The sequence below is a fragment of the Mchenga conophoros genome, linkage group LG16, assembly GCF_057382185.1.
Source record: "Mchenga conophoros isolate Kocher_MC1m ecotype Shallow Benthic linkage group LG16, M_conophoros_male_GT1.1, whole genome shotgun sequence".
Classification (NCBI taxonomy): domain Eukaryota; kingdom Metazoa; phylum Chordata; class Actinopteri; order Cichliformes; family Cichlidae; genus Mchenga; species Mchenga conophoros.
In genome coordinates, this window is record NC_140541.1 from 36,591,922 (window position 1) to 36,604,872 (window position 12,951).

Sequence of the window (12,951 nt, forward strand, 5' to 3'; positions counted from 1 at the left end):
GACTTATTCTGTGTCAGGGTAGTGGCAACATTAAAGTTTATTTGGAATTTTGAAATGAAAAATGGAGAAAAAGGATGTGAAGACTAGCTTATGTTCTACAACTGCAGTAATCCTGTGTGCCCGAATGCAAATCCCCAATCAGGGTACAATATAGCCTCAGCCTAATTTGTATTTTGCACACGCTTAACATAAAACAAGTAACCCAGTCAGAAACAGAGAAGATTGGGTCATATCAAGAATCTACAACGGAAGAGTGTTTAATGTATGAAAGTGATAATAAAGCCGTGTCCAGACACGGACAGGGCTGCAAACATAATAAAACCAACTGAATAAAAGAAAGTCAGTGATACACAAAAACTATGAAGCACGTCTACATTGCAGATATTTGAGGTCACCTACATATCAGGCAGGTCAATCTGCCTGTGGCCAATTATTCACAGCTAAATGAAAGCGAGCCAACAAGTGTTTCATCCTGAACAGTACCCTGTGAATCAGTGACTGAACAATGGGCATCTCCATTTTTATCTAAAGGGCTACAACTTTATGAAATGTCTGATGCAGTTAAAATAAAAAGGGTTATGTAAACTTTAATAGCACAACTACTGTCCTTGCCAGCTTTATTTTTTTTTCCTTGTTGAGGCACAACCTTTGGCATCCAGCTTCAAGTCTACTTAAGAGGTCCAAAAAAATTATTTTTTGGTACAAATTGCATCGCTCTTATGTGATAAGTAGGTGTCGGATGTGCCAGTTGCTGAGGGAATCAAGTAATATTCTCTGATGGAAACCTACAGTACATCACTGTCTTATAGCAAGGCTGTAAGAAGCACTGGAATGCTTCGATCATTTACCCGATGATACCCACTCCACTGATCAACAAAATAAAACTCTTTTATAGGTATTACAATAATCTTGTTATACTTACAAGCAGCTCCTAACCTGAGTAGTCATGGTATAGCTTTTTTTCTTTAAACATACAAAAACGTATGTACATTTATCTCCATTTTTGTAAACAGCAAGTTAGCGCTCTCCTTCCAAATCCCTTTGATTGAAACATGCAAATCATACGCACAGTACTTAAGTATAAAAAGAAACCAAGACAAGAAAGTAATTTAGGAGATGAATTTTAAACACCTAAAAAATTGCATCCATCAACAGTACTAAATGGAATATCAGCAAACTGAAGGCATCTCCACCTGGCCACCATCTTCCTCCATAAAAACCACAAAACTGTGATTCAATGAAAATAATAAAAAAGAAAGAAAAAAAAAAAAGAAAAAGGAAGAAAGCAAGGAAAGTGCACCTTCCTTGCTTTTTATAGAACTTGTAATACTTGTGTTTTCTCATATGGAGATCTGACATGTAGGGAAAGAACTTCTCCCCCTGACGGAAACAAGCTTTCCCAAACACACAACCACCTTTTACACGTTCCTAGACCCATTTGAGGAGGAAGAATAACAAAGCAACAATTCAACACAATAACAGAAAGAGGACTGAGCACCAAAGCCCAGAGATGTGACAGTCAGGAAGCATAATTTTTCATCTTTCACATCTCAGAAGCTGAGAAGTCCAACAATACTCTTTTTTTTGCAGATAACTTTCTGCCTTTCAATAAAGGGTTTATCATCACATAGAGGTTTTTTTTTCTAGGGCACTTAACAAAGAGGTGAGCATAGTCTTTAAAGTTTGAACTGTGTGTAGTTTGTTGCCATTTTCATGTGCTGGCCATGGCTGCAGAGGGGTGGACTCAGTGTCTCTGCTCTCCCACTTCATGTGGCGATTCACTAGGAGGAGGGTACTGCTGAGAGGTCCGCAGCCCACCTGGGTGTGACAGGAGGGGAGGAGGAGAAACGAGAATAAGGAGAAGGAGGAGGAGAAGGGTGGGGTGGAGGTAGGGAGGGAAGGAGGTTAGCCATAGAGCTGCAAGCCAGATGAGACACACTGCAGTACAGGAGAGGAGCAAGGAGGGAAAGAGGGGGAAGAAAAAGATGAAGTACCTGCAGCACTAGAGCCACCCTTGGAGATTTTGCTCACTTTGGAGCTAGCAGTGAAGGATGGGGCCGAAGGGTGGTGGTTGTGGCTGGGCTCTGGATATGCCCTCTTGCGTGATGAGGAGGTGGGCCCAGGAGGCCCATGTGTTGTTCCTTCCATGCTGATGAGTCCAGGAGGACCTCGCAGCAGGCCTATCCCAACGCCTGAGCCCTCTGTAGCTCCGCGGCCGTTGCCACTGTGTGTGGGGGCGTGACTGTGTTTATGGTGGCGATGGGGGTTGTGCTCTGCCCCACGATGTTTCTCTTTGCTCACCATCGGGCTGGAATGTTTACTTTTGTTGTTGTTGGTGCCCATGCTTTCATCTGATGAGCTGTGACGCTCAGAGGACGACACTTTAATCTTCATTTTAAGCTCATCTTTGCTCATCTGTTGACTGCTTTTATCCAGCTGGGAACCACTGCTGGCCCCCGGCACAGCTAAGCGAACTTTAAGCGAGCTTTTGTCCCGTTTGTCACTGTGATGGCGTCTATCTTGGCCCGAAGATGAGGAGGGCACTTTCATTTTCTTTGGGGAAGCTGTAGCGCTGCCACCACTGCCATGGACTGTTTGTTTTCTGTTGTCTCCTTGGCTCATCACGGATGGTGCATAGCTAGAAGAGGAGGACAACAAATCCTCCCTTACATCACAGTCCATTACTCCACCATGCTGTTCCTGCCTACGTTTCTGCCCGGAGGCAGCCAGCTCTGCAGCATGTTTCTCTCTGTATTTATCCAGTGACAGCTTCTGAGCTGGAGACGGCTGAGCTGGTGGAGGGTAAGCAGACTGAGTTGCTAGTTGATGCTTAGCAGCTCCACTCGCACCAGCTCCCTTTTGTTCTTGTTTGACTGGGTTGAAATCTATTTTTTCAGTCTTGTATACCATTGGATGCTGAAGCAAAGAGGAAGTAGAAGTTTGCAAAGATTCTGGGATAGGGATGCTGAGTGATTCTTGTTTTATACAGGTGGTAGAGTATCCTTGCTGGCTCTGGTTGCCCTGGGGCCATTCACTGTGGCTACCTGGATTGTATGTGGTGGCTATGGAGTCTAGAGCCAGAGCTACTCCACCGGACTGGCTGAGCATGGGCATAGGAAAGGTAGTGCCTGCTTTGGAAAACCCTGGGTTGGAAGAAGGAACGCCAGGAAATGAGGCATCAGCTTGGTCCTGGGCCAGTGAAGGTCCAGGAAATGAGTTGTCAGTCATCTGGGCGTTTTCAGTCTTAGGCTTTTTGGCAGCTTGCGTTGCCTGCAGGACAGAAAATAAGGCTGGTATGACTTTGGTTTTTGTAGCTGTAAGATGATGGCAAATGTAACCCACGTCAACTACACACTGCCACATGACCTACGTCAGCTGATATGAGGTCCCTCTCCTGATTTGCTGCATAAGATAAGACCTGGGTGTGGAGGAAAACTTTTCGGCTTCTGCTGTGGCTATAAGCATGAACGGCGTCGAAAATGGCGTGGGAAACACGGCTCTTTCCTTCTCTTAAATGAACCATAAAAATTGTAGTAATTCAGCAATAAGTGTCTCGAACCTTTGGCGGTAGCAATGGCAGCTGGTCAGTTGTTTCTATAATTGAATTTGCATTATTCTTTATACTTTGCTTTGAGAACGATTGTTTCCGTACACTCTAGCTTATTTAATCACTTAAACATGCTCTTTTTGAAACAGTGTACACTTAATTGATTATTCTTACTTGTTGGCTTAAATTCGGCTGTGCTGTCTGTTAGACAACTGCCTTTTTTCATGCTGTTTCCGTATGCGTTTGTTGCAAACACTACCTGAACATAGCCTGAAGTGTACAGATAAAGCTATGAACCTAAAACAATGAGAAATTTAAGTGAACTACTGTACTTTTGTGAAATGTCATAATGTAATGTTCAGAGTCACATTATTGTATGGAACAGTGGAATCATAGATGTGTTTACCGGTAAACTGAATTAAAATTGAAATGTTAATGGACTTGGCCCTACAGGTCCTGAATATTCCAGCAGTGAAATTAACGTAAGCAGATTTATTTATTTTGTGGTTGTACTTATTTTGTTCCACTTCCCCTCAGGTCTTCAGCAGCTACGTGATTTTCGCCTACATTGTTCTCTTAAGAAACTTTCTGTCTCAAGTCTCATCATTCACACCACCTGGGCTCCATAAATAACCTTTCCTGCTGCGCATCAGTCAGTTATCTCTACTTAAACTAGCCCTTTAATAATTTACACAAACTGGCAGTAATGCTCAATGTGGCAAGATTTCGACTACAGTTCTCTAACAGCACCTACGTGAGGTATTTGCAATTTTAAAAACCTGCTGCCAATACTGCAAAAATATAAATACATTAATGGCTAACAAACAGGGCAGTAAATCCAGCCTACCCTCCAGTTGCGTATCCTCTTTAGTCGGCTGGGCGTTTTCTCCAGAATCTGCAGAAACTCATGGGTTAACTCTGAAAATGCAGGATATGCATGTTGTTAAAATTCTGATGTCACTTTTAAAGCTGTTAGTTCTATAAACTTGTCTTGGTTAAGTATGCCTACAAAAGAACCAAGAAAAGGACTTAACGCAAATTGCAAGAGATTACTCTGAATTAAAGGTAAAATTCTGTCTCACCATCAAGCAGCTCCAGAGTGACAGCGTTGTCCACATATTCCCACCAGTGTTTCCCATCAGTAGAAACCGGGATCTCCCAGTTGGACCACTTGCACGCCAGATGGATGCACACACAGGCAATCACTGTGGGCTTGTACTGGAGGCAGAAGGTAGTGAGGTGCAGACTGCACGTTGTGTGATGGTAAAGGCACGTGAGTCAGTTGATTCAGTGCAAGTGTGGTCAGGATTAGTCCCACATGTGGACAAAGGAGAAAAACAAGAGGGGGCCGACAGCTTTAATATAATGTTGGAACAGGTTTCAAGACTCATTGTTTTCTAACAGTGTTCATGTTAAATAGATTTTATGAAGTAAAGGATTTAATACAAGCACAGCTGTATGGTTGCAGGTATGATAAGGAGATCATTCTAATCGTGTCTAAAAGTAACAAACATCATAAAAATGTAATAAATCAATTCAACAAACAAATGTAAATATCAAGAACAACAAAAAGGTAGTGAAGTAGGGAATGACTCCACTCATAGAATCATAGTCATGTCTTTGCAAAACACAAGGATAATGAGGCCACCCATGCAACAATGACATCATCATACAGTTATCTGACAAGGGTACCTTCCTACAGCACCCCCTGCCCCCCCCCTTCTCTCTCTGAACTGTGTTTAAATTGCTTAATCAGGTGGCTCAACATCAGGGCAATGAAGGCATACAACTTAACAGCCCTGTTGTATAGGTATGATTGTACTGAATGAAGTTTAAAACCCTAATTAAATACGTATAACTGCAGTTCAGTTTGACATGTATCTGTAAAACTCAACTGCAAACATGAGAATACTACGGTGGCCACGAGTTTAAATGTACTGAAATGTAAGCAAATGCCAGCAAATAGGAAAATGTTGCTAAGGCACACAAAGCACAACAGAAGTCGAACAAACAAAATCTAACTCGCGTAATGTGATGGACCAGCTGCAGAAGTGACAGAAACCAGAAGATATGAAGCAGAGACACTCAGCGGAAGCAGAGGGTTTTTCAGTGTTAGAGGGAGAAAAAGAGTCAACGTAATGTGTGTAATTAAATAATACTGTGGCCGTTTACTGTTAGGACTGTCACTTATGCACCTGGTCCATCAAGTTATTGTGTTCCACAAATCACTTTTCCTGTGTTTTTGAATTTTTGTGCCATTGTGCTCAGTGTGGTTTTGCACAGGTTCGACCTGTAAGGGTCACTGCAGAATACAGACTAACTACTATTACCAGTTAAACACTGACAGCTAAAATATAAGAAAAACAAAGGTTAGGTTCTTAATTATGGGGGGGGGGGGGGTTCGCTTTTTTTGTAGGAGCTATCATTGGACATTTCAAGTGTACCAAGGCCACGATTTAGATCTCTGCACAACATCTTACTGCTAATGGGACCTTAATCCATAATCAAAAAGCCTAAAGGAAGACAGTCGACTTCATAGTTAAATTTAACAACATTTTAATAAATTATTAATGCCGTTGTAGGGAGAAAAACAGCTTTCAATAACTTCTGCATCAGTACATTTTAAACACTGCAGAGAGTACAATGCCTGGAATATGTCTAAATGTTGTGATGATGACAGTTATCAAAGCCAATGCTTTATATGCTCGCTCTCTATATAAATGTATGTTTAACCAATTTGACTGAAAACAAAAACCACACGCACACTAAATGATTTGATGAAATTAGTTGCGCATCATATTTGGGTTTTTCCATAGCAGAGGTAAAGTTGTGCCAAGCCATGCAGTAAATGGTACAACTGTTTTTCCACTGCACCACACAGCAATAATAAGTCATTTCCTTGAACCACTGATAAAGATCAGTAATGCAGCGATAAACACATTCTATTTGCTACAACTTATCTGCTTTTCATGGAAGAGAGCAGTTTACCACTGAAGAGCTTTCAAAAAAAAGCATCCTACAACAGCTAAGGTTTGGTTTTCAATTGCAGAAAACGAGTTCAACTATTGTTATTGGGGCGATCGTGGCTCAAGAGTTTGGAGTTCGTCTTGTAATCGGAAGGTTGCCGGTTCAAGCCCGGCTCGGACAGTCTTGGTCGTTGTGTCCTTGGGCAAGACACTTCACCCATTGCCTACTGGTGGTGGTCAGAGGGCCCGGTGGCGCCAGTGTCCGGCAGCCTCGCCTCTGTCAGTGCGCCCCAGGGCAGCTGTGGCTACAATGTAGCTGCCATCAGCGGTGTGTGAATGTGTGTGTGAATGGGTGAAGGACTAAATGTTTTGGGGTCCTTAGGGACTGAGTAAAGCGCTATACAAATACAGGCCATTTACGAGCAGCTAATAACTAGTAAAATGAAACGCTAACAACACAGGAGTCAAACTAAAGGCTCTTTTCCATTAGTACCTACTTGGAGCGACTCGCCACAGCCTTCCATTAGTTCATAGTACCAGGTACTAAAGTAGTGCCTGCTAGGCCGAGTTCCAAGCTATCTGAGCAGGTACTAAATTGTGACGTCGTCAGACTGCACGGCACCGATTGGCTGGTCAGAAGCAAAGAGATCATCTCCCTCTGCACTCTGAATCAGAGTTTCTGTGTGGATACATATCATCTCAAGTTTTGGCAAAAACCAATATGATCCTATACTCCCGATTCACTTACACAGTAGAGAAGCAGGGCTTTAAGAGGGTTACTAAAAAGAGCTCGAGCCAAAGTGAAAGTAGAAAAACATTTTTCACAGCACCGTCAGTTATATGACAAAATCGTGTAGCTGCTGAAGACCTAATTTAGTTATTAAAGTTGTTTCAAATTTAATTGAAAAGTCTACTTTGGCAACTCTTGTGCTCTCTTCCTGCCATTGCAATATAATGCAGCATTATTTATGTAACCTGTCATAAATGACAGCAGCTCACTGGAAAAGAAAGATGGAAAACGTCCTTCATTTTATCTGCACTAAATGTTGCTGCCTGCAAGCTGCAATAACCACTAAACATGATCTCTTTCTCTAAATTGTCATAAACATCAGTATCGCAAATTATGGTGATATATTGTTGAGGCTGTGTCACTCACTCCTATCCTGCTGTAAGGCTGTAGTGGAAATGCATGTCAGGATTGCTTGACTTAGCATGGTGTGGCTCAAGTGGACCAACCTGGGCTAATGGTAAAACCCTGATTTTTTTACAGGTCCTTAATGGGTTATAATTAGCTTTTTCTTAAGCTTAAATCAACTTTGAACTAGAAGTGCATTTAATGACAAGCAAACATTACAAAGGCTGAAGATATCTAAAGAGATGATACATTTTGAACAGATTCATATGAAAAACAACATTTTAAGAATTAATCTGCGGTACTTACCGAAGGCCCTCTATGAGAAATGTTTACATCTGTGAAATCTTTAGCTGCTATTCAGGCTACCAAAGTGTCTTTCTTTTAGAATTATGCACTTTTTCGCAACCGAACAAACGTGTGGGTTTCAAGCGCACCACTACACTTCACATTTTGCATTCAACCCATCTGTGCCAACACGTGGTCCCTTGTACAATACACCGCACTGCAACTGGGGCCGGTAACGCTACAAGCCACCACGTCCCGCTACCTTGGGAAGAAGGGAGGGGAGCTGAGGGGAGGAGGCAAGCGTCCCAACAACCACCAGTGCAAGTAGGGCCGGTTGGACACTGAAAGGGTACCCTGCATTACAGGAAGCTATGGTGTGCAGTCAAAGTGCAACAAAGAGGGGCAGGATAACAACCTGTTGGTAGCCATGAAATAGGAAGTCTGTGCCAGATCCTTGCTTGCTGAAAGAGAGGGGAAAAAGACAGAAGGAAAAGAAAAATCAATTTTTCTGCAAACCAAAATTATTTTATCATTAATATAAGGACAGAATGTCAAGTTTAGCATTTAAGCAGATTTCCAACGCACTAATTAAGGCAAGACCGAGACTGGATAAAAACTGAGCTAAGCTAGTCCAACATTTTGGAAACTTAAAAGCTGTGGTACCTTTTCTGAATAGAGAAACGTTAATCTCAAAAAAGGGCTTATAGCCAATTAAAGCCACTTCCAAAGTAATACAACAGGGCAACAGGGAATGTAAAGACGTGTTTGTAACCGGACATGGACTGTAAATTTGTCCTTAGTCTACACCACAAAAACAAACAAATTTAATACTACCCCTTATAGACTATTGTCTAGTAAACAGTAAAATTAACATTTTGTTCATTTTGAATTGTATTCATAAACAAGTGCGATTTATATGTCATGTGCACAAAGTAGAATGGTAGCAATACATTCCTGGATGACAGAAAATATTAACGTTTTGGTAGTTTTTTTCCTGCACAGAAGAATTTCTGGCAACCTAAATATAGTCCTTTTGTTAAGGGTTTCACTAACTCAAGTATAATAGGAATAAATGTTTGTCAAACGATCACAAATGCCATGAGGATGCATATATCATTATGAATTAGGGTGCAGGCTAATTCTGAGACAGCAAAATAAGTATGTGTAATCTGAAATTTAAATATATATTTTCAGCTCATAATTATGTCTTATTTTAAGAATATTCCAAACTCAGAACACTTAAATGCACAGCTCTGAGTGGTGATTTCTCTCTCTTTGCTCTCATCTGCTCTGCAAAGGCTGCATGGACTCTGGGTTACAGTTTAGTCAGGCAGACAAATCATGCATGAGGGCTAACACAAAATCCACCAATACTGGAGCAATTTATCAATAACAAAGGCAGCTCCCATTTCTAAAACAAACAAACAAAAGTTTTAGACAATCAGTAATTTGTATGAAGGAAATTTAAAGCTACCAGGTTGGGGTTTTTTTTAGGACTGTAGCTGCCGGTAATCTAGCCTAGCAGTATTAAGATGGACAACGTTTTTTAAAAGCACACATTCTCTTGCTTTTATTAGAAACAAAGATAAATCTGAAAACAGTTTCTAGCTGAATTTTTGTAGCCATTGGTTTATTAAAGATTACAGTTATATTCTAGTTATATGAAATAGTAATATCTCAAAACTAATTTCATCTCAGTCTTGCTTTAATAAGCGTTTATGCTATGTCAAAAACAATGTGAAGGAAAAAACAAAAAACAAAACACAAGGTTAAGTGTTTTCACGTAAGCATTAAATCAGCAAGGTTTTCTTCCCCCTCCCCACCCACATCTGAGGTGGGATAAACAAGAGCAGAGGGCACAAAGAGCAAAGAAGGAAGCCTCTACCTCGCACTAGCTGGGTACATTTCACCACATCAGTGTGTGGGTGATCAATAGTTATTTCAAAGCCTGGAACAAAATACATGACAGGTGAGTTCAACACAGACATAGCTGGGAGGTGACATGTCATTTTGTGATTAAAAAAAAAAAGGTAAAAAAGCAAGGGAATTTGCAATCAATTAATATTAGTACACATCTGTGTACTGTTGTTAAAAGTAGATTTTGGAGCTTGATAATGAAATTGGGTACATTTGAAGTGAGACTTAATTAACTTGTATAAACAGATTTTCCACGGTTGAAGTAGGAGAGCACAAACTGTTCTAGTCAAACCAGAGATGCATCAATCCAATACTGGGATTGGTATCTGTCCAACTGTGACTCAAAAAGCTGGCGCAATATCAAGGCTAATGACCCAATCTACACCCGATCTATTTGACTCCATCTCGTTCTGTCTCACAGACGTGTGATGTAGAAGCCAGAAGGATGATTGTTCTGGGGCACTTGTGGGGAAGCTTTTATGTAATGTACAGTATTTGCAGTTATATAACACTTCTCTAGTCTAGGAACAAAAGGAGAAACAAGCATGACTGTAACATAGAGCTATGTGCATTTTGAGCTCAAATAGTGCTATAGCAAATAAATGACAGAAATAACACTAATAAATCTATTTACCCACAATAAATAATGGAATGTTTTGTGTAAGTTTTCATGTAACATTTTACTAATCACTGCAGATCCACGAAATGTAATTTATCTAGGGTACTCCTTTCTTAGCTCTTGTTTTACATATAATCTAAGAAAGTGATGTTTAAGATTAATCTCATGTTGCCTAACATTACATTAAAAACAAACGAAAAACTATCCCAAGTCTCTTCCTAGTGAAGAATACATATTTCAACACTGGTATAAAATCACTACAAAGTATCAGCAGATACGCTTTAGGTATCACAAATGGGAAAAGTTGGATCGGTGCATCCCTCGTTGCAACATAGAATTTTGCAATTAGATGGAGAAAAATAAATAAATAAAAATCAGTGCCACATTCGTAACTAGCATTAGCAAAAAGAGAGTGACATGTCACCTTTACATGATTCACTGAAAACATGTATGTGAAAACAACCATATGCAAATAAAACATTTCAGTCAGCAGGCTGTGATAAACAAAGTCATCAGTAATCAATAGCACTACTCCCTTACTTATAATTAACCAATGATATTGACAAACAAACCGCTCTCAAGTCATCCACTCCAGTCACCACTACTCACCCAGGGTCTGCAGCACTATGGATTCAAGTATCACCAGCTCTTGAGCTTGCTGGAGGTATGCCTGAAGTTTGATAGACAGTCATTACAACACAACTGTAATGTGTCTATTAATCTAAACCCCTAACATCTGATTGCAAATGGCCAAAACTCCAAACAGAGAGGCTCATTACACTATTACTGCAAGCCTTGATGGGTGATTTGTTTTGTACACACCAACTGCAGGCCAGTGCAGAATAATCAGAACCGTTTTACAGCGTAGGGAAATGCGGCCCAGCCGCTTTAACACAGGCAAACCATGACCACTGAGACAACAGGAAAGAATTTTTTTTTTTAAACAATACAATATGCACAGATGCCGATACTTACATTACTTTTTATGTCTAGAGGCGGTTCTTGGGGATTTAGGCAAGCATGTGCAACTTTGATTACATGTTCGAGTTTCCGAGGTTGCTCTTCCACTTTTGCAGCCAAGAATAGGGTGGTTGGAGAGATTATCTGTATAAAAAATTAAAATGCAAGTATATCTGTCAAATCTACTCAACAGGTGGCTGGTGGTAAACAAGAGAGCTAGCTATATTACTACTTACATTCCTATGGAATTTGCTGAAAGAATGGTGCATATAAAATCTATGCATGTAAACGATTGCTGTGTTTATTGTTAATTGAGAGCTGAAGGGAGAGTCAAGGAAATATTAAGCTTAAGGTCAGAGCAAAACAAATGCTCTTATATTTATGTCAACATACACACAGTCTTAACCAGCTGAAGGAGCCGATATACGTCAACTTTTTCAACAAAAACGGCAATTTGACAGTTTATAGAGTCACGATTCGCATCTTATTAGCTTTAAATAATGGCCTAAATAACAAAAATCACTGAGCGTAGAGAGAAATCTAAAGTTTGTATTTGTGTCGGTACAGTGACATTAATATAAACCAGAAGAGGGAAATTAATGGATTTTAAAAAACACTTACTACAGACCAAACTATGGAAATATAACGTTATCCAGTAAATAAATGATTTTTTTGTGAAGCTGTGTATTTCTGTGGGCCAATCGAAGCTACAAATTCGCTTCAAGGCCTTCAACACGCGAACTATTAGCTAGGGAAATAACTAGCATGCTACATTAGCGCGAAGCCAAAAGGGAAAACAATTAAGAGTGAAATGCATTACTGTTCTTAAAGGTAAACGACTTAATAAGCTAAAATATTTTTCAAGAACATAACAAAACAAAGCACACCAACTGAAAAGTCCCGCGCCAAGCTCCCGAACCTCAAAAGCGGTTCAAAATCAGCTAACGGGCATAGCTAACGGTTAGTTAGCGCCATGTCTCCGTCCAGGCTGCTGGAGGAGGAGATATTTACAAAGGATACACGTTGAGTCTTTGACCCATATCTTGGATCAGATTTGCCGCTTGCTGTCGGTAGGAGAGTTCTCGATCTGCGTCTACTCCACTTCGGCGAGACGGCGTGTTTTCGAGCTGTTCCCGGGTGAAAAACCATTTCGACGAAGACCCCCGGCACGCCGCCATTACTCTCCAACGTTTGCTTGGGCATCAAGAAAGAGGATATGACGTCAGTGTCGCACAGGAAACGCAACTTTTCCGACTTGTGTGCCCGGTTTTTAAATAAATGAAGACTGCTTTATTGCAAAGGTTATATTGTCACATGCACGATAGAAATAAATATAATGCTTTACAGTTTTACAGTATTACACAGTATAATGAAACTTTTATTTTCCCAGCCTCCCTTCCCACAAAACAATTATATAAATGCAAAAAAAAGATCAAAGAAATGGACAAAAGAAAGTGCAAGTAATACATAGAAACAGTGAAATGAGTTTAAAAAATGTTTAAGCTTGAAAGCCTTAGTTGTC

General features: G+C 40.4%; 1 protein-coding gene across 3 annotated transcripts; it reads right to left on the reverse strand.

The window, feature by feature from the left end:
* Window positions 1-234: 234 nt before the first annotated feature.
* On the reverse strand, window positions 235-12,656 carry ccnt2a (cyclin T2a). 3 transcript variants are annotated; one of them, XM_085248779.1, is made up of 10 exons: window positions 12,450-12,655; window positions 11,666-11,747; window positions 11,445-11,573; window positions 11,079-11,139; window positions 9,819-9,881; window positions 8,349-8,394; window positions 4,630-4,793; window positions 4,395-4,465; window positions 1,995-3,270; window positions 235-1,818 (listed from the first exon to the last, which is right to left on the reverse strand). In XM_085248779.1, the coding sequence occupies exons 1-10, from the start codon at window positions 12,605-12,607 to the stop codon at window positions 1,745-1,747; spliced, it is 2,124 nt and encodes a 707-aa protein (XP_085104905.1). In that variant the 5' UTR covers window positions 12,608-12,655; the 3' UTR covers window positions 235-1,744. The 3 variants fall into 3 exon arrangements, with proteins under 3 accessions (XP_085104905.1, XP_085104904.1, XP_085104906.1); XM_085248778.1 differs by having other exon boundaries at window positions 235-3,270; XM_085248780.1 differs by lacking the exon at window positions 9,819-9,881 and having other exon boundaries at window positions 235-3,270; window positions 12,450-12,656.
* Between the last annotated feature and the right edge of the window lie 295 nt (window positions 12,657-12,951).

What these genes read in the sequence shown, in the direction of transcription:
- ccnt2a (XM_085248778.1), bottom strand. Translation starts at nt 12,607, where the DNA reads ATGGCGGCGTGCCGGGGGTCTTCGTCGAAATGGTTTTTCACCCGGGAA. An exon ending in CATAGTGCTGCAGACCCTGG is followed by an intron (nt 9,882 to 11,078) that starts GTGAGTAGTGGT and finishes ATTTTGTTCCAG; the next exon opens with GCTTTGAAATAACTATTGAT. An exon ending in ATGTACCCAGCTAGTGCGAG is followed by an intron (nt 8,395 to 9,818) that starts GTAGAGGCTTCC and finishes CCTCTCTTTCAG; the next exon opens with CAAGCAAGGATCTGGCACAG.